Source organism: Haliaeetus albicilla, chromosome 15 (assembly GCF_947461875.1).
Source record: "Haliaeetus albicilla chromosome 15, bHalAlb1.1, whole genome shotgun sequence".
In the NCBI taxonomy this organism is placed as follows: Eukaryota; Metazoa; Chordata; class Aves; order Accipitriformes; family Accipitridae; genus Haliaeetus; species Haliaeetus albicilla.
Window position 1 is genome coordinate 34,901,434 of NC_091497.1, and position 21,970 is coordinate 34,923,403.

At 41.9% G+C, this 21,970-nt stretch overlaps 1 protein-coding gene across 5 annotated transcripts in view; it reads right to left on the reverse strand.

Annotated features, from left to right (window-relative positions):
- ATP7B (ATPase copper transporting beta) overlaps nucleotides 1-21,970 on the reverse strand; it is a 45,706-nt gene that overhangs the window by 13,805 nt on the left and 9,931 nt on the right. For 4 of the 5 annotated variants that reach the window (XM_069802764.1, XM_069802762.1, XM_069802765.1 and 1 more), the window contains 12 exons: nucleotides 10,227-11,454; nucleotides 8,419-8,655; nucleotides 7,105-7,268; nucleotides 6,050-6,211; nucleotides 4,511-4,587; nucleotides 3,914-4,088; nucleotides 3,103-3,336; nucleotides 2,828-2,919; nucleotides 2,561-2,688; nucleotides 1,273-1,427; nucleotides 928-1,062; nucleotides 8-202 (listed from right to left, as the gene is read on the reverse strand). In XM_069802764.1, coding sequence (XP_069658865.1) covers nucleotides 8-202; nucleotides 928-1,062; nucleotides 1,273-1,427; nucleotides 2,561-2,688; nucleotides 2,828-2,919; nucleotides 3,103-3,336; nucleotides 3,914-4,088; nucleotides 4,511-4,587; nucleotides 6,050-6,211; nucleotides 7,105-7,268; nucleotides 8,419-8,655; nucleotides 10,227-11,454 — 2,982 coding nt within the window. Of the gene's footprint in view, nucleotides 1-7; nucleotides 203-927; nucleotides 1,063-1,272; nucleotides 1,428-2,560; nucleotides 2,689-2,827; nucleotides 2,920-3,102; nucleotides 3,337-3,913; nucleotides 4,089-4,510; nucleotides 4,588-6,049; nucleotides 6,212-7,104; nucleotides 7,269-8,418; nucleotides 8,656-10,226; nucleotides 11,455-18,033; nucleotides 18,508-21,970 lie in introns of those variants that run through there. The other variant, XM_069802763.1, reaches the window with a different exon arrangement.

A 21,970-nucleotide genomic window follows, 5' to 3' on the forward strand; every position in this document is an offset into this window, starting at 1 on the left:
TATTAACCTTGTGTGCCATTTCCAGGGGTTTTCCGCCTTTGATGAGAATACCATTCTGCGCAGCAACTCCTGTGCCCACCATCACAGCTGTGGGGGTAGCCAAGCCTAAAGAACAGGGGCATGCAATGCTCAGCACAGTGATTGAGGTTTGAAATGCAAACCTCAGTATTAGTTCAGCTTTTGAAACGTGTTTGTTCTGATTCTGCAAGAAAAGGGAAGAGAGGGGAAAAAAAAGATGTATGATTGCTGATAGAAGATAACATAGATGTACAATCAATCATAGCCATTTCAAAAACCACATTTACCTGGAAACCTCCAGTACAGGAAAACAATCTATTATTGTTACTGTAATGGTAGAGAAAGGTCAATGTTATGAATTGTTTATGGCAGTATTTTCTGGACTTTTTGCTGCCTAAGCACACATATGCTTGACTCTGCTCTCAGGCTTCTGGTTGACAATGTATTTCCTTTATAGCTTAGCAAAGGAGAACCCTATTTCCAGGTACACAGATATGCACAGTTGCTGAGCATAGCAAATACACATCCTAAACGTAACAGAAGCTATCTTCTTTCTAAAGCCAAAATCACTATCTGCCATCAGGAACAAGGATGTCCAAAAATATTTCAGGCATGATAGGAATGGCTTAGCTCCTTGCAATGCAGCTATAGATCATGCTTAGTCCAGAAAGACTGCCAATAATTTCAGTTTGTAGGAATCCCATGCAGAACTAAGGGATAAATGCAAAGGTATATTTATACCTGCAGATAGATTTTAATTAGTGTAATTATCTGCTCTGTGTAGAAAACACCACATTGTACAAAAGTAATTGCCAAGTTGCAACATCAAACCGTACACACAGAAGGTTATGTTAATTACTCTAGAAGATATCCTAACACCAAAATCCAGCTCCTAATGAAATTACTTACAGGAAAATATTTTTGAATAACATCAAAATTTATAAAACCAATTGTGATCCATGCTATCAATGTGACTGTTGAAATGCTGATGATAAATGGAACAAAATATCCACTAAACTTATCTGCCAGTTGCTGGATGGGTGCCTATAAAAAAGAAAAATAGGTATTTGCATGTTTATGGTCAAAACACATAAATATGCAGAATTCATGAAAATATCTAATAGTCTTTATCTGATTCTTTTTTGAAGTCTGGAAAAACACAGTTTGCTGAACAAGTAAATATATCAAAATATAGAATCCTTTTCTTATTTAATAAAAATCTGTGAATGAGGTTTTGCCTTCTATTATTTTTACCTTTGACATTTGAGCTTCTTCCACCAATTTCACGATTTGTGCCAGAGTGGTATCATTACCAACATGAGTTGCATTAACAAGAACTGAGCCGTGTGCATTTATAGAACCAGCAATCACTGTGCTCCCGGGCTTTTTAGTGACTGGCATAGCTTCCCCTAGAAAGAAAAGGTAAGAATAAATGAGCCAATACCCCTAATAACAGTGAACATAGCCGATTAGCACACAGCTCGTTTCATGCTAGCAAAATCAGTATGCTAAGCAATAATAACCAGAAATCACATATTGTATATCTCTGTCTAGAGAAGAATTGTATAAGTGGTGTCATACTTCTGTAAACCTTTTTCTAGGTTTAGTTTCAAAGCAAATGCTGTTTCCTTGGTCCTAACTCTCCAGTATGTCATCCCTCAAAAGGGCCAGTAGCAAATTGGTTGTAAAAGGAACTTCTAGGAATTTCTCAAATTAACACTTTGCATAGCCATGGGAGTTTGAGCAATCTGTCTTTATTTCTGCCACACTCAGTTTTCAAAGATTAGAAAAGCTGTCTCTGCAGCGAAGCTCCTGTTCTCACACTGCCTCCCCAAGAATACTAGCTCTACAAAATCTTTATTTTCTCTGTTTTTAAGGTTAGTGATCATGACTGGTTCTCTTAAACTAAGGGTGTCCCTGTTGCCCAAGCAAAGTAAATAGATAACTAAAACAAGTAAGCCAGTGCCAATATAAAGTTTTTATATCCTTTACCTTATTTATAAGAATTGCACGATACATTAAATCCTTATTATAGTTACAAAATGAAATGAAAGTTTCAGAAGCTGTGAAAAAGTCCCATGATCCTTAACAAGCATCAAGTTGTGAAGCCTCCTTTCCCTGTTCTTGCTCACTGGGAGATCCCTGTCAGAAGCCCTGTTCAGTGCCCATGCATACACACCCCAACATCTCAGCAATATTTCCCCATCACCCTTTAGAAGTTATTTCTGAGAAGGTACCATCTCTACAAATACATTCCAGGGGAAACTCCCACCGGATCTCTGGAATAATGGCAATAGTGTTTAGACTCTACCCATCCCATCAGTACATTAGTAAAAGTGACCAAACCGAGTAGAAATTCTTCAGCTTTTTAGGGTGTGTGAAGACAGGGGATTTGGATTCAAGCTCATGAAGGCTAGGCACAGCATCCATTAAGGTGGGAGGTTATTCAGACAGACAGCTTTTGGGCTGAGTCCGCTCTCTTTTCTTATAAGAAAGTGTTCTAGAAGATTTCGCTTCTTTGCATAAATGTAAGGGAAGTTACCAGTAATGAGAGACTCATCTGCCATAGAACTGCCTTCAATGACCTTTCCATCCACTGGGAACTTTCCACCAGGAACTACCTTTACAATATCACCTCTCTGAACCAGTTCAACAGCTACCTGCTCCTCCCTGCAAAAGACACAAGTAGAACAGACGGATTATTTACACCATCCGCTTCAAAAGAATAATAATGCTTCCACATCAACTGCATCAAGCCTAGTCTGTGCACCCAGGCAGGCTGAAGGGGCTTTGGTTCATAAATACATACCTGACGATAGAGTGGTCAGGTCCAAGAGTCACTACAGTGGCTTCTGTGGCTTGAAGAGATATAAGTTTAGCAAGAGCTTCTGAGGTCTTACTCTAAGAAACAAAGATAAATGTTTAAGATATATTGAGATATATAAATGCTGGTGTCTACTTAACACAATGAACTCTGAATGACCTTATATAAGGCTACATCAGAAACATCTGATTCAAAATTCCTCTGAATAGTTTTATTCTACTCATCATAAATACACAATAATTAGTGTGAAGATGAGTTACCTTTGCTATGTGTTCCAGCCATCTCCCAAGGGCAATGAACACAAACAGCATTGGAGGAGTGTCAAAGAAAGTGACAGGGCTTTTCTCTGCCTGTTCAATTATCGCTACCATCAGGATCACACACGAATACACATAAGCAATTGTCGTGGCCAGTACGATGAGCACATCCATATTGGCTGTCTTGTGCTTCAGTGATTTGTAAGCTTGTACGTAAAAATACCATCCACCAAGAAACTGTTGGTGTAAGCATGGACAGACTTGTATTAAGACCACAGCAGTGAAAGCGGAGAGTACATAATAGTGCCTGTAGCAGAATTATAAACACGTAGTAGATAAGGGAAGGCATTGCTGCCCTATGCAAATTTTATATTGATATAACTTCAGTGGAGTGGTCTACTAGGAGGCTGACTCCATTTTCATCCTCTTACTTGCCCTTCCTTGTTCTCAAAACAACTCTGCCAGCTAAATATCCTCCTTTTCTGCAGCAATGCAAAGTAAACAAGGCACAGAAGTTGAAGGGATTTCCCTATAGCTACCCAATTAGTTTGCAGCTGATCAGATATTTCTTCATTTTAACACTACCTTCCCCACTTGGAAAACGATCTGACACAACTTGGGCAGGAGTAAGTGCTGTAAGCAATTACAGAATGGATAGCTTCCAGAAAAGTGCCACTTCATTCTGCGTAGGTGGTACAGACAAGAGGGCAGGGCTAATCCACTAAACCTTTCCAGTCTCCTGTCTTTATCACATCAGATTACATAAATGGGGGATGAACAGAAAGCAAACCCCTAGGAAGTACTGTGGACATACCTGAACAAAACTGCACAGGACAAAGAAGAGAAGATTTAAAATAGATAATCCAGGAATGAGATTCTGTTCCAGCACCATAGACCCGTGGTGCTCACCGTCAGGTATCAGCATATAAATCATTAGGATTAAGACAGGGATACCAAACAGTAGGCTGCACAAGAAAGATTTCCTCCACCTGAAAAGTACAAGCTGTAAATCCCTGGTTGTCGTACACCCCGCAGTACCCAGGCCAAACAGTGTGCTCACAGTGCAGAGCTTGGAGTATTAGTACTGTACTAACACACAGCACAGAGCTTGGAGTATTAGTACTGTACTAACACACAGCTGTACTAACACACAGCTTGGGGATATTTGGGAAAGATCCAACACTTCAGGACAGTTTCAGTGTCTCCTACATGTTTAACAGTATAGACTTCTATCAGTTAAAAACTGAAACTAATGAAAGTAATAAAAGTACTTGAACAAAATGGCAAACCGTAAAATTAAATATGCTTTACACAAGGATAAGCTAAAGTAAGTGGGAAGGAGCGGGGGGAGGTGAGTTACAAGAGATGATCTATACATGTTCATTAGTGAGAGAGAAAGACAAATACTTACTGCTGTATTTCTTTTTTATGATCCAGGTTATGTGCATTTGGAACTCTTCTAGCCACGGAAGCATGAAAGCCAATTTCCTTTTTATTGAAAGGGGAGGAAAGATGAGTTAGTTTTGATTAATCTAACCATATTACTCATAACATATTTAAATGACACTATTTTTAGAAGAAATGTCAGAAAAGGACACTGTTCCATATTTAATAAATGCCAACTTCTTATTTATTTTTAGGTCCTGCCAACATGAGATGATGTTTCAGAAAGTACTCAAAATGTGAATTGCAAAGGATTTCTTCTACCTATACTTGGACAGAGTGTACAGATGCAGTAAGTGTCCAAGGTTTCTTAGGCACAGGAAGCTCCCGCTGACAGCTGGAGTTCTGCTGCCCTCCTCCTCAAGGGAAATTTATGCCCTTTCATCTCCACCGGAATAAGTATGAGAGATGGGAAATACCACAAAGGAAGGTAGAAATGTACAAGCCATCGGGCTAGTCAACCTTGAGAGCATCTCCTTAACACTACAGCTGAGTAGATACACCTGAAGTTGAAAATCAAAGTGGCTAGAATCAATTTAAACCTCTAAAACAAAAAACTGCAGGGCAAAGCATCCCAGAAACAAATACAAGCAAAAAGCCAGTTTTGACTGACACTTCAGTGAGTCACTGCAGCATAACCACACCCCACACAAAACCCACAAAAAACCCAAAGCACACTTGCAAGCACAATACATATAAACTTCATATCTGCATCATGAGATGCTCCTGTGGCAAGATACTCTTTACAGAACTACTCTGCCAGCCTGAACAGTCTACTAGATAACATGTTAATCACTGCTGCCACATCAATTCTGCAGTCTAGGAGCTTTTTTCTGAGTAAATACTCTAGAACACGAATAGCTGTCCTCCTGACTACTCACTGTGTGTGCCTCATACAGTAGGTTCTCTTCCCTTCTGGTGGGGCAGAGAAGGAAAAAGTTTTGTCCACACCTGGGCCATGATAACAGCAGATTTTATGATCTGTGTGGTTACCGGTAAACTAGGATTTTTTTTCCTTTAGTGGCTGTATCACAAGCTCTTTTGATTTAAAAAGTTCTTCTCTGAATAGATGTGAGAATAAAAGCCAGCGTATACAGAGATGTGTAATACTTGTGGTATGAGCTGTTGCAAAACTTTTACAGCCTCTTTCACTGGCAAGAGAAAGTAGTATTTTTTTCTGAAGTATCAACACTTCACTGAAATGACTGGAAATCAGAGACACATGATTCTACACACAGAACTGCAAGGAATGAATATATGACACTTTTACCAGATACAGATAAAAAAGGTTTCTTGTTGTAGTTTTTAGGGTGTGTTTTTAGGGTAACAACCTGGGAGATTATGCACTACTGTGGAGCACAGCAGCTTCACCACAAGAGCATAAAAACATATAGCAATAACTATGTCATCTGCAAAAGTCAGTGAAACCTCTCAAATATCAGCTGCTTTATTTCATTTTTAACTTCACCTTATAATTGTTTATACATAAAAAATTTCTAAAGCCTACCTCAATTATTTTTATAATATCTCGAGGTCCAGTAATCTCAGGATCAAACTGGATGTGAGCTTTGCACGTAGCAAGTGCTACTGAGGCGTAGAATATGCCATTTGTTCTCATGAGTTTGGATTCAATATTATGAACACAAGAAGCACAAGTCATCCCTGTAATCTAAAGAAAAGACAAATTTAGGTATAGTTAGCCATTCCCCACATTCACCCAATATTTGTGGATGAATTTGAGACAAGGCCTCCCAATGTCACAAAGGTACTAATGACTATTCAAGCTCTGCTGGTACTGGCCCAAGGCCTCAGCATGAAGATTTTATAGAGCTGTCTTAAATGAAACAAAGCTGAGAACATAACTATCCACTTTTATTATAAAATTCTGCAACCAACAGTTATAGTCACAGCAATATATTTGTATAGCAGCACTTGTACATTGTATTAACTGTAATAGTATAGCTAATGCAGTTCTACCAGCAGCTACATTAATGTTGCCAAAGACAAACTCTGCAAGCGTAACTTCATCTTGCTTACTTAAATTTTCCTGTGGCTTCAATAAGGCACGTTCCCACTTTCTGATCTATTAGCACAACTGCAGACTGTTGTTATCTGTGTTGTAGTAGGTATATGTCAGAGAATAAAACCAGACTTTTGAAGAATCTGTCCCTTGTATAAACAATTTACTAATTTTACCCAAAGTTCTCAGACCTCTATACAAAGCCCCAGGCATTATCAACACATATTTGGTGACACATTCTCAGTTGCTCAGAGTCTGTACAGTTGACTGAAGTGCCTTCACAGAAAACTTCTGTTTCATTTCTCCTTACTAAGAAAAGTCTATTCTGTGCATCCAACTACCACTTTATTTCAGCGCTTTGGACAGGTTCTCCTAAGCCAAATTGATTTTGTCTTTTCAGCAATTAGGAAAAAAAAGTGTCACCAGCCAGAACTGACCTGCTGAAGCCACAACTTCTTAAACAAAAGCATTTGCAAGAAAATTATTCTTCCAGACCTGACCTTTCCAAAACCAACATGGAATTTCAAATACATATGACTTACAAGAAGCTCCACATTTCCTTCTGTTTCTGCATGATCTTCTATGACAGTAGCTTCAAAACCCAAATTCTGGATCAGCTGTGCTATTTCAAGAGGCTGTATGAATTCTGGCTTGTATTTTATCTCTGCTTTACCTGCCATCAGTGCTACCAACACTGAAATAATTCCTGCAGTTGCAATAATTAAAAATATTAGATAATGTAGTTCCTTTGAGGGGAAGAAAAATAAAATATTACAAGTGATTGTCAATGAGGGCTGTAACAACTTAGAGATGTTATAAACCTAATGATTTCTCTCTGCCTCCTTCTAGTGTTGTTCCCTAGTCACAACAGCAAAGTTTTTACTGAGATCCAGCCACACTGTGGTTCCCTTTAGCAATGACGGGAACTGCAAGAGTTACACAGGGAAGGAGGTGAGTTTTGCTATGATCTAATGAGACAAAAAAGATGTTCAGAATCAGTCTTTGCACTCATTGCTGCAAGCTCTACCCTGGACTCTCTAAGTTTGGAAAGCCCTAAACAAACCTCACAGTACAATGCTAGGCCTTTTTCTTTTCTTGCTTTTCCCCTTGGTGGTTTTTTCCTCTTTTTTTAAATAAAAAAAACCCACCAAAATCTACATTTAGAATTGAAAAGCAAAACATAAAAAAATCACAGTCAAAAAAATTGTTCTGAAATGCTAATGGTTTCTTGGATTTTTAAATCAAGGCAGTGAGACCATCACTGGGAGACTGGGGGCACAGGAATCAATAAGCAAAACCCTCCAAAGGCATGCCTACACAAATTAAATCACATTGCTGAGGCTCATCTGTTCATCTTCTATATCGCCAGAGGAAAGGCAGCTCCAGTCTGCAGACTTCTAACCTAATAAGCTTTGCTGTGCCTAAGCCAATATAATTACCCAGGCACTGGAGCCACGCATTTGTTTGTACCTGCTTGTGCAAATGTGCCCTGAAGGGTAAGTTTCACATTGCAAACGTGTCAGAGCTCTCAACAGCTCTGGAAGAGATGGATTGCTCTGTGAAGCAATAAGGCCCTGAAAACTAAATGAGAACCATTTCTCTGTTCTTGTCTTGAGCCTTATTTGAAATTTTTATCACATTACAACAACTTAGTGTTACAAGTACGTCCATTGGGTTTGTCCACCAGTGCAGTAGGATAGTTAAACAGTGATATAGTTACATTATCACTAAGAAAGAGCATTAAGTCTATTTAACCTCCAGATGCTGTACCACAGCCTCTTCCATTAATTGCACAGAATACCTTTTCCATCCCATAGTCCCTTACAAACTCATTATAGGAATCTGAAATTTATTACCGTCTTCTTTCTGCAAATTTCTTTCAATGGTAGACACACACGATGCACAGGTCATGCCCGTGATTTGTAAAAAACACTTCTCAGCTGTCGCTCCGCTGGCCTGGTTTGGCCCATCAAGGTGAGGACTGTCTGGAAGAGCATCCGAGGCACAGCCTTGGCGAGGAGGCTCTGCAGCTCGAGGCTGCCTGGCAGCATTGCTGGCGTCAGGCTGGTGCCTACGTTCTCCAGCGGCGGTATCTTGAATAAATGCACAACAAACTGAACAAACACTGTTCACAGCGCGATCGGATGACATAAAACTACAAGCAGGTCACCCTTACCAATCATGCAAAGTCTCTTAATTGTTTGAAAGGTGACATGGTAATCTTGGTCTCTTCATGTAAGTAATATAGATTGTTACTATGTGTATAACAATATACACTCACCAGTACCACTTGCATGACTATTTAAGTCTACAGAACTGGTTTTCCACCTTCAGATGGCAAATGATTCCCTCTGATTTCAATGCCTAGACCTGACAGCTACCTCCACTCAATAAAGATATATTAGTATCTAGAGGGTCCTTATCCAGCACAGAGAATGCAGTCCAGCCTCACATCCATTCTGTCCTTGTCATCTATGCAGGGCTCATAGCACTTCATCTCAAACAAGGAAAAGGACAAGTTTCTCAACAGATTTCTCTTTATGGCACAATATTTACACTGCAAGTACTGCAAAACGAGTAGTAGAAGGATTTGCAGCACCCAGAAGACCTCCACACATACAGGCTTGTTGCAATCCTTTTTATTCTTTACCAGATACTGAACAGGCACCCAACAGCTCCAGCTGCGTTCATAAACTGCCTCCCTTGGGCAGAGGTTTGTGTAAAGGAGCAAGAGTTGCTTCTGAACACATTAAACACAGGGGCTCCCCTCCTCTTCCATAGATGGGTCGGGCGGTCTCCCACCAACAAATTATAAACCAAACAATCATAATTAAACACCACATACAGGCTCCTCCTCATTTGCAGTAGTACCACAGATTCAGAGGGATTGGACCCATGAGAAAAATGAATAGGATGTGGTCTATTGCAATCAAACTAATTCATTCCAGGTAAGCTATATCAGTATCTCAAAGCAAATCTGTTCAGTTGAAGCAGATAAATATTGCCACATTTGAAATTCGCTAGAGAGGAGATTGTGCACCATAGCAACTCTTAAACATTGAGCACGTACAAAATGTATGAACTGTTCTGCAGCTATGTAAAAGCACCTGCTCCCACCAAAGAGTACCTGCATTTTGGCACTTACCTTGCTGAAAGTAAAGCTTAGTAAAGTAGGGCTAGTAAAAATACTCAAGAAATAAAGGTCAAAGGATTAGGACACTAAAGAGAGTTTTTATCTAGGTAAAAAATGGTTTTAAATGAAAGATATTTCATTAAATTGGTTTTTTTTTCTAGTATTTTGGAATGTAAATGAAAACATTTCATTTGATAGATCTAGTCACAGCAGCCTGTAGACAGAGTAGGAAACCTACTTCGGTGGGTAAGAGGATGAGCTATTTGAAGGACTTTGTACCAACTTCCAAATCTTTTGGCTTCATAAAGTAACTCAACTCTTCCGCTCGCTAGTGCAGTTATTAAGGGCTGAAAGAAGGTGCTTCATGGCTGAAATCTCTCACCCTTGCTAAGTGAGATCAGATCAGGCTAGTCCCTAGTAGAAAAGATAAGGCCAATGTGATGTTTTAAGAGTTTCTCTCCAGAAGAGAGTCTCAACGCAGATGTCACATGGCCCAGCTTGTCACACTACCCACAGAATAAAAAAAGTTACCTTTCAGCACAGAAGCATCAAATCCCATGTCTTCTATAGCAGCTCTTAACTCTTCTCCATTAGTGACAGCTGGATCATAATGTATGTTCCCAGTTCTGTCAGCTAGAGAAACTGCTATTTGTTGCACTCCTTGTCTCTGTGATATGGTCCCTTCTATGGACTGTACACAGGAATTGCAGGTCATGCCATCAATCCTAATAACAGCCGTGCATGTCATGTCTTGCAGCGGCTCTCTGAAGAGATCGCATAGCAATGCAGGTGATGGAGATGCTCCCTTATTAACTTCTGAACCATTTATGGGACGTACTTTAAAGTTTCCAGGTGGAAGGGATTCAATAGCTTGCTGCAGAGCTGACACGGTAATTAAATTTGGGCTATACTGTACAACAGCACGTTTATGCTCCAAAGACACTTTAATACTTTGTATGCCGGGAAGATCTGATATATTTCCTTCAATGTTTCTGACACAGGACTTGCAGTGCATGCCTTCTATCCGAACAGTCACTGTAGCTGTGCCACTCATCTTGGCGACCGGTGGATCCACCCCATCACTCTCAAGACTTGCTGGTGTCTCCCTGGGGTTTGTGTGCTGCAGGCGCCCGAGATCAAGCACACCAAGCTTCAAAGGGGCTGATTTACTTTTAATGGTGCAGTCATACCCCAGGTTACTGATATGGCTCTTGAGGTCATCAGGCTGAATGATGTAAGGATAGTAAGCAATAATTGCTTCCTGGTTATCAAGTGATACCTTGATTTTCGCCACACCATGCAGTTTCCTAATCTTTCCTTCAATGTTGGTGACACAGGACTGGCATGTCATGCCTTCTACCCGAAGTTTAACTACTGCTTCTCTCAAGCACGGCAAACTTACAGTCCCTGGTGTCAGTCTCTCTTCTGCTATGTTGGCATCAAAACCCATATCCTGAATTTCTTGGCAAATCTGTTCAGGACTTATTTCTGACTGCAGATACTTTATTACAGCATTGTTCTGTTCAAGGGAGACTTTAATACTCACAATGCCCTTCACCTTGGAAATTCGGCCTTCTATCGACTGCACACAAGATTGGCAAGTCATTCCCACAATGCTGACTGCCATGGTATGTTCTTGGGAAGATGGAGAGGGCACTGTTTCAAAGCCCTCCTCATAGCCCATGTTGTCAAAAGCAAAATTGTGTTTCATTGTAGGCTCCAGCTCACAGCCAGGAGGAGAATCAGCGTTGGACAAAGCCTAAAGAGCAAGAAGAGAAGTAAAAATAAAACAGAAGTACCTTTAGCACTGTAAAAGCAGCCATGTTCTGCTTGTGCTCTCAAGCACATAGTAGAAGTGCTCTCAAGTCAGTCTATACTGCCAAAATGCTTCACAACATTAACTTATACTTTGAATATATTACCAGTGAGCTATGCCCACGATGATGAATCAGGCCTCTGACACTTCTTTTGAGCAGCAATTTAAAAAATATTTACTAGGGATATAAAAGTAAAATTGTCTCAATATTCCCACCCCAATCCAATTATTTAAAACGTGAGCTCTCTGCAGCCACGGTGCACTTTGACCATGCAGCCCGAGCCCTGCTCTTCGGAGCACACTGTCACCTGCACAAAGGGTCCCAGCAGACAGCGTGCTGAATGCCTCTCCACAGGCGTCAGAAGCCGTCTCTGTTAGTGCAACCTGCTACTGCTCAGCAGGAGTTCAAACCAAACCAAACCAAACCACCCACAGAAAACAGAATCAAGAACTTCCCAAGAGCCTGAAACCAGTTGGCACAGAGAGGACCAGTTGCACGATGTCTGTAGATCTGTATGCGTGCACACATGGGCCTGGGCTGCCTGCGTATATACAGATCTTTAAGTTAAAATCTATATCTGACAAGGATTTTAAAAGACACAGGCCTATATGCAGACACTTCCACTATGGTTTAGTTTCACCTACCTAAGACAGACCATATATTGAGCTGCAAGAACTCACTGGTTTGATGCAACACCAGTTTTCAGGATATAATGGCCAGTATTGACGTAGATCAGCCAGAAGTGGACTGTCAGCCAGATCACAGGCTCCACAGTATTGGGACTCTAGAGCTTAGTGCACTCTATTCAATTGAAAATGAAATAAAAGCAATGCTTCTCAGAACAGGTAATCAGATCACAGACTCTGTCATCAAAGGAAATTGCTGGTGCCAAGTGATGAGGAAAGATTGAGAAGGGGAGGGACAAGCCCCACATTGTCAGCTTTCATGGAAAGCACATCAAAATTCATGTCTGTGACTTAAGGCTGCTTTAACTACTAAAGATCTAGATGCAAGCTACTATGACAAATCTATTCTCTCACCTGCGAAGCTGCGGGCTTTCCACCATTCAGTAAAGCACCTAGTGCTGGGTATTACTGCAGGGAAGGGTCACCAGATCAGGCTCAGTACTGCAAATCTTGTTCCTACCACCAAGAAGAAAACTCCCTCCTTTGTACCGCAGCGCGGATGAGAAGCATTTAGGCTGCTTATTAACACTAGACTGCATCCAGTTCATCTGATGCAGTATTCAAAATTCATTAACTTGATTTTGTTTCATGCTTAGACAACTTGGGAATAATGAGGTCTGGGGTCACGACCAAACCGGCAAAAATTTAACACAAGAAATTTGCTTTCAGCCTTCTCCATACTGTATTTATTAGAACAGGAGGAGGAATGAGCAACTTCGACTCTTCAGCGTTACGGTGCAGCTCCTTGCTATCCCGACCACAAGCTCTCCCCGTGTGTCCCCGCCTCTCCACTTGGCCTCAAGGCTACGTGCTGGGGACGCTGGGGAAGAAGAGTCACGGACTATCTTAGCCCCAGCATCCCCTTTCACCTCTCCTTCCCACAGGCCTGGCAGCACCTGGGGCACATGTCCCTCTCCTTGCACTTTCCTTCCCAGAAGTCACTGAAATCCCCAACATACATGGAAATGCACAGCCAGCCCCTCCTTTCAAAAAAAACCCCATAGTTAATCGGACCTCCCTGCAAAGGTGGTTCCCTGTTTAAGTACACACAAAGATGACCACATGCTTATTTCCTCCTATTTGTGCCTTCCCACAGTTTAAAATAATAATATGGCCTTGTATATGGAAAAGAAGCCCATCTGAAAATGAAAAGTCTCTCACCCACCGCATTTCAAATGCTGCTTAAACTCAGATTTGCATTTATTGTAATGTCTACTGGAATATTGTCACTCGTCTCTTCTTCCCTATCTCCAGTCCCCAGCCCTCCGAGGACACTTTGCTTGCAGTGGCCAGCTCTTCTTATCACAAACACCCGCTGAAGCAAAATCTGTGTGCGAGTTACAGGAGCTCACCCTGTGCCTTTACTTTGGCTCGTACGACAAAGGCATTTGCCTTCTGCATCCTTTGGTGAAACAGAGCGTGAGAGATGGGCGAGACAAACGTCCTCTGCTCTCCTGCTCCCCTTCACCACGTTTCTGGCAGCCCCTTGCAGATGAAAACCAGGAACCATCATAGGCCTTATGTCCTCCACTGCATTCCCTCCACCCTCGCGTCCACCAACTGTCTCAGCTTCCCTAGGTACCCAGCGATATAAAAGCAATTCAAATTAAATGTATAAAAAGATTAAACGGTATTTCTCATCCTCCAGTCTTTTGAAAAAACATAAAAGCAAGGACTGATTCTACTATTTCAATGCATTGTAAGCCACAGAAACATCAAAACTTGGCCGCCGCTTTATATTTTGGATAAAAAGCTATCCCAACGTTCAGAAGAATTGGCAAAAATATTTTGTTTGTTACTTGACAAAACCAGATGTTTATGTTCTGTAGGAGAAAAATCCTTGCACACAAATTTTTAAATGACAAGGAGAAAATTAGAGAGGGGACATGGATACAAAAGAAATAAAATGTTTATTTCCCTTTAAAAAAAAACAACAACAAAACCACCCCACAAATGCCAAATCATTGAAGAATCTCCCCCCAAAAACCAGAAATGCGCACAGGTTCAAATACAGTATTTACAAAGCCTTTAGTATTGTTTAATAGCTTCAAAAAAAAGAAGAGGCACAAACACATCTCTGCGTGTAATTGCAAGAAGGAGTGTTTCTACGCTAGATCAGAGGAAAACAGCAGGTTCACATAAGGACACAAAGACGAGGCATGCAGAAATGTGCCCATAGTTTTCCTCAGGCACATGCTATGCCTCAAAAGAGGGTTTCCTGATACCAGCTAACACCCACATGTAAAATGGCATCTATGAGGCTGTATAGTAATTCAGAGACACCATCTGCAAGAGGATCAGAGAAGCAATCACCTCCAAAAATAACAAAAAAGGTGCCTAGGATTCCCAGGTGTTGCCCCTCCTGCTTGCTTCTGCCTACAGAGAAATCCTAACGAAATAATGAAAATGCAACTGACTCCACATCCATACGGGAGTGTGAAAGAACTGGCCACAGTTACCGACTGTTTCGTCTCTCACACCAAAGGAAACCTGCTTACCTTTAAGGGGAGGGGTATACCGAGTCAATTACCACAATTCTTTCCCTCCCCTGTTCTGCACATAAAAGTTTCAATTCAAAATGCACAGCAGAGCGAAGCTCTAGTCTGAAAGCGAAGAATCCCTACAGAAAGCAGTGTTCTGAAGCGCATTTAAACAATAGAGAGAAAAAAAGAAGAAAATTAAAAGGGGACTTATTGACACAGAAGCAGTAGCTGGAGAGAACTTTAAAGGAAGCACCAGAGCTGAATGGAAAACATTCCCATCTGACAGCTCTAAACCGGACCCAAGACGAAACTGCTGATGCGCATGAGCGTGGCACCTGAATCCCAGCTCCCAATATGAGGATTTCAGAGCAAACGCCCCAGCATAAAGAGTAACCCTCGCTGCCCTAGACCGGAGTCGGAGCACTCATGCCTGCCCTGGGGCAAAGCAAGGCTTGGGAGCGGCAGGGAGAGGCAGAGGCTCCTGCTCCCTGTCCTGACCGCCTCCAGCCAGCAGGAAGGACATCATCCGAAAGGAATACGCCCCGGGCTGGACTCACTTTTGGGGAAAGCATGGAGGTGGAGCAGGGCAGGGAGACGCTGCTGGATTGGGAGCATCAAGCCTCGAGCCCTGGCTTGACACGCAGCTCCTGGCGTTATGGCATCCGGCAGGTCCAGCGGGAAAGATGGTTGTTGTCCACGGCCTGTGTGACTGGTGGGGTAAAACCGCTCCATCAAGGGCCCCCCTTAGAGGCCTGGCATCAGGATGCCCCCCTGTCCCCTCAAATGGGCTATTTCTTTTGGGTACTCCCATTCAGAAGTGCAAAGCTCAAGGGTTTAACACAGCAGTGAGGGGATACAGAATAAGTGTAAGAAAATCAACTGAACTGGGGAAAAAAACAACCCAAAGAACAAGAAACCACAGCACTGGGCGAGACCCTCCCGTACACACACGTGGTGGGTGACCGGCATCCCGGCAACAGATGCAACCCCACGGCCGTAAATTCGACAAGGTTTGTGCCCTCCTCAGCTTCGCCGCCCCTGGCTGGGTCCCCCTGCTCCCTCCACCCCTGTTCTCCACGGTCACCTCGTGGGGTGGCTTGTCACCGGGAAAGCCATCCCTCTCCCCCCGGACCTCCCCTTCCCAAGAGGTGCAGCCAGCCCCGAAACGCCGGTGTGAAGCTCTCAGCCTCCGCGGCACAAGGCTGAGGCCGTGCCGGCTGCATCCCGCAGCTCCCCGAGCATCACCCGCCCCGAGATCCCGCACGGCTGCTGCTCCTCGCGGGTGCCGCAGCAGGGCTCTCCCCCCAGCGCCGGCACTGCCCTCCCAACCTCCTTCTCCTGCCCTCCAAGCGCCGGACTCCTCACCGCCACGTCAGGCAGTCGGCCGGCGAGGAGACAGGGCCCGTCCCGTTCAGCACCTTCCCCTCTGCCTACGCCCGCCTGCTCCGGACCTCACGGAACACCTCGCCCAGTGTCTCCGAAGGTTTTGGGCTGCTTTTCTCGCCGTATGTCCACAGGCTGACACCAGCTATCGCCCTCTCGCCTTCGAGCACACAACCGACGGTGAATTACCTTATCTGTGTCGCTGTTTTACCTTTTACTGCCTCATTCTTTCACAACCCGCTGATTCACGGCTTTGGGCTCAGGCAGGCAGTAACACACAACTGAAAAGCCACATACTATTAATTAAATACTTCAGATGCCTTCCCTGTTTGTTATAGGCAGCCAGCGAACAACGAAACAAGGACAGAGCAGCCTCAGGAACATCAAAGGTTCCGAGTCTTCAATTTTGTGCCTGTAACAGCAGCGCTTTTGAGTAGGTGGAAGTGCAACCCTCGTCCTCCTTAACAAACTTCAGTGCAACTTGTCCATCCATCTTGTTAGCCCATATTGTTTAAATGTATTAGATCTTAACTGGCTGTTCTTCCTTCCCCCAAGCTTAGTGACGATTAACAAATGTCAGTAGCTACTATTTTCACTAACTACTTGTAACACAACTTGTTCTTTTTCAAGTAGTTCCTGAGTCTTAAACAAGGAGAAAACCACCCTCACCACCTGGATATCAAGATTCAATGAAAATATTACTTTAAAGCAGCCTTTATGGTGCTTTTGTTTCCAAAATACTGTTAGTTGCCCTAATGCTTCTGCCAAGGGACTGCTATTCCCCATCTGGGAACAGGTTTCTCTAACAATACAGACAATGGGGAAAGATTTAGGCAGTTGCAGCTAGTCTTTCTGAAACGATACCTACACCATAGTTAACAAACTTTAGAGACCTTAACAGGTACTTTTAAATTAAAGGGAGCTATATAAACCACGCTTGGTTTAGTGGGAAAGGAGAAAGCCTTGTTGTAAATGGATTGTTTCAAATTTAGAATTAAAACAAAGCAAAACACTTTGTAATGTTCTTCATGGCTCGGGTACAAGCAACACATATATCCCAGTGAACTAAATACAGAAAAGAGATCCTTTAGTAGAACAAAGTCATGGATGTCATGATTGTTTTCTAGCAAACATTTATAATATAAGAAGTAACTTGAGGCAGAAAAAGCCTTCAGGTATACTTGGTCTGTCCTGGCTGTTATTTCATTCCAGTCTGACACTAATTATTTAAGCCATTCTAAGCATACGCAGTTTCAAAGGACACAAAATTTGTCCTGAGAGTTTCTTTTCCTTAAATATTCACAATATTCAGTGATCCAAGCTACACTACTGTAATTTACATACCTTTTAGATAGCAAAACTTCTTTTTAAAATAATAAACCTTATCATGTTTTTATCAGCATTGGTCTTTCTAAGCCTCTTCTCTGCAAGAGTTAATCTCCAAAAATACCATAGTTATATACAACACTGAATAAAAAAAAAAAAGTTGCCACAGAAGTATTATCAAGAACTTTCACTAGCATCCACTTAGTAGTTATAAATAAACTACTTACCTACAATTAGGACCTTTTGTTTCTGCAATTTCTATTATTCCAGAGAATAACCTGGTATGAGCTGCTGTCAAACTCAAGCAATTGCAGTTCAAAAGGAGAAATATTATAATGTTTCCTTACTAAGAACACCACTCTGTATTATTAGAGGTGGGGCTGAAAAAATGCTCATCAGTTACTATAGCATAACTCATCATTAACATCTGCTTTCAAAGATTACTTTCAGAGGATCTCCAGAGGACTTTGCATTTGTGTACTGCTTGTTATGGGGCAGGCATCCATGCTGGGGCTTGAGACAATTTAGATAAAGAAGGTTTAACCTCCTTTAATATACAACCCGTGTCCAACATGCTTTGTTTTAAATTATCCAGATCAGAAGCACCTCATCCCTCTCAACACACACACACCGGCTCACTGACCTGTCTTTCAACTGTATCGACTTCTGGCATTCCCACGGAATAACTCTGCAAAAGTTTCTCTTCTTTCTGCGAGTTACTGCTTGCTTTTACCGGAGATCCTGTCTTGGACTTTTCACCAATAATCAGTAGTTCAGGCACATCCTGAGCTGCCTGCCGCTTACGAATAGACACCAGGGTTATGTTTTTGTTGTTTAAAGTAGCTAAGCAGGACAGTTCCCTTTTCATTTTATTGTCCAGTTTTCTCTCCATTATCTTTCTGGGCTTTAAATATTGCAACGCTAAAGGAAAGCTTTACACGAGCGGTTATTCGGCGTCTTATCAGCCACACTTCTTTCAGCTACATTTACAACAGCTTGAAGAGTTCTGCCCGTCTAATCAATGTGCTCATTAGGCATTCATCACGAAATCCCAGATGTAACCTGTGATCCTTGTGTACACTGCTCGCTGCACTCGGCTACCTGCTCTTCCTGCCAGTTTAAATGCTTCCCACCAACTGGCATCCCTTGTGCTTACCGAACTGCGTTCAGCGCTGCTAATCTTTGCGCACGGCGTTGCAGCAAGCTCCGCCAAGGCTGCCTTTCACAAGCTAGTCAAACATGACCTGTGTGCAGCAAGCCAGCGCATAATTAACTCAGCCAGCCAGGCATTAGCTCCTTGTGGCCATGTGCATAATCACAGCTCCTACAAAGGGCAATGCTATTCCATTTCTTTCTCCTATGAAATTACCAGGGATTTCTTGGATAAAATGAGGTCCCTTCTAACATTGAAAACGTGCCTATGATTATACCATCAGATAAGGTTCCTAGACTGAAGGTCTTTCACTAATTTAGGGCACCAGAATATTCATTCTTTGTTTCAAGGGGGGGGGGGGGGGGGGGAAGAGTGCGTACAACATTTATACTTTTTAAAATGTGCCTCTTTACCATCAGCACGCTTTACTAAAAAACAAACAAACAAACAAAATTAAACCAGCAATTAGTGCCAAAAAGTAAAGGAAAAAAACCCCAAACATATTCCTTTTGGCGAACTCAGTTCCCCTTAAATCCTCCAGGCAACTACAGGAACATCTAATTAGACAGCCATACACATGACAGGTACCACCACTAGAAGTGCCTTGAGCCAAGCCTGAATAGATTTCTCTGGGATTGCCTGCAGCAAATTCACAGCACTGTGCTAACTTGGTGAGTGGAATCTCTAGTTCCCTAAGCCCACAGTAGCGCAGTCCACTTCTGAAGACACCCCTGAACAGGGACACCTAAAGAATGGCCATGCAAGGAATTTATATAATATAGTTGATGTGTCATTGATTCACACCCTCCCTGGCTATGCAGTGACCTCACCGCACAGGCAAGCCTTAAAATAATTGTCCTATGTTTAATCAGAATCTCTTGGACTTGTTGGAAAAAGTCACCAAAATTACTCCTATGCAAAAGTTAGCACACAGGGTCAAAACCGCAGCAGACCTCTATCAAGTCACAAAAACCTGAGGGAATAGATGATAGATACTCTGCCTGTCTGGCAGGACAAATTCAGATTCTTTCTACTTCCAAAAGCAGAGGTACATCCCTCACACCCCTGCCACAAAGACAGTGGTCCAGAAAGCCACCACGCAGGGTATTAGCATCCTGGCTTGCCTTCCTGCCGTAACTTCCCACAAAGATGAATCTTCCGCTCCACTCACACCATCCAAGTTCTTGACTCCACCTCAGAGTTAAGAACCATCTTTGCAAAAACAAGGTCTCCTGCCAATGAAGCAAAACTCAAAATACTGATGTAGCACTATTTTGTATCATTGTCTTAATATACAAGATCGGTGATAATATTAAACTTAAAAAAAAGGGTTATTTTGAAACATTTTGAGAAATGGCACTTCTAATGAGTATTACTACTAAAAGTGAAGCATCTGTGTTTGTTCTGTATTTACCAATGAAACCAATTAAAAACACACCTGGCTTCAGCTAGAACACTTTTCTAAAAAAGAAAACTGTGTTAAAGGTGAAATATTTTCAGGAATTACTGATTCTAACTGGTTTTGAAACCAGCAGTTGAAAATCACACAATCTGACTTACGTGAAAACATTTCAGTACAATGTATTTAAATACTAAGTATATATAAAGTTGAAAACTATTTTTTGTCTTTCTAAAACAAAACAATTCTCTGATCTCAAATCAAAGATATTCAGAAATTCAGCTCTGCATCCTAATTCCAAATAATGGAAATTTCAAATTCTGGATTGTCTTAGGGAACAGAAATTCCAGTTTCTGGCCAGCTCTAAAGTATATATACTTGATCCACTCATCTCTGACAGTATCTTTACTATTAAAAATATCCCAAACTCTACCTAGCATGTTTCTACAAGTAACTAACATTCATGAAATTATCATGTGATGAAACATACTGTAAAAACAAGTTGTTTTTTTTCTTCTTCATTTCAGGTTCACCAGCAAAGCTCAACTTAGGCTGGCAGAATAAAGAGATGTTTAGTAAGCATCTTCTCTCTGATTCCCTTCAGTCACCCTTTTTTTCCCCAACTTCTGAGCAACTCTTAAGGTAAAAATTTGTTTGTTTCTGAAAGCAGCAGAGACAAGTTCTTACTTAGTGCCCCATAGTCCTTTGCCTTCGGCAGAGTCCTGAATACTGATTTGGAGGTAGAGAAGAAACACATGAGGTTGTGCTTTAAACACATTCAGTTTACAAGATATTCACCCACATTAAAAAGAATTATTTGGCTGGAAAAAAGTTTGCTATAGTTCTTCAGATGAAAGGGGCACAATACATATTTCAACTAGTCTAGCTCATTTACAATACCTAGTTTAGCTGCAGGCTCAAGCAGAGCTATATGACAATGGCAAATGACACGTATGTAGCTGACTGAGTTACGAGCAGCTCTTGGAGAAGAGGTACCATTCACAAAGCAGAAACAACCGAGCATCTCGTAAAACCGAACAATTTCCATTTACCTTAATGCACCAGACTGAAAACTCAGAGGTCCTGCCCCATCCCAACCACTCCACAACTCTTAGGGAGATCAGGAAGGGATCCGATGTCGGCACCTGAAGGGTGGCAATGCCTGCCAGGGGAGCGAGGCAGCTGCTTGGAGTTAACTGCTGCGATCGCCTGCTGCTGCTGCTGAACTCTGACAGACTGCTGCTGGCTTCCAAATTATCTTCCCCGTTCTGGCTCAATTAATTGCCCCTTTAGAGCTGATGTCAGAAAATGCAGAACGTCCTAAGAAAATTAAATCCCTTTGTCTTAAAGCCTCAAGAGCTGGTAAAACATGAGTTTTCCCCTTTACATTATCTGCTACTATCGGAGAATATGATAAACATACAAGAACTATGTATTTTCAGGTAAATTATGTTTCCTGGGTGCATTCACCCCTGGCTTTTTATGTTCTGGCCTGTATCTAATCCCTCTGGCTGTTGCCCAAAGAAAGCATCTTAAAATAGTCTTAACAATGGCTTGAAAGATGAGACGCTTGGGTTCAAGGAAAAAACTGGGAGCCTGGAGGTAAGGGGGTCATATTGCCTTAATCTGACAGACAGACAAGAGGAACAGGTTCAGATACGTGCACATCATGTCAATGCAAAGAGGGATGTATTATTATTAATACATCACTCTAGAAATCCAGTCTGCCTTTGAATGTTAATTGTTTTCCTACTCTCCTCCTCAGACATCATTTTAGAACACTGAAATACAATCCATCCTGAGGCATACAAACAATGATATGGGGTTAAAACCCAAGCAATTTCACATTTGACAGTATTTTGAGTTCTTTTTAATTTGTCTTCAGGATGCAGTCAGCTAAAATTTTTGAATTTTTTTCCCCATCATAACAGAGTTAGATTGACTTTGGTTTTTACACATACAGTGCAACTGCAGGACCTGAAGCTTTAAGAAAAAAAAAAAAAAAAGGAAAAAAGCAAAGTATTGCAA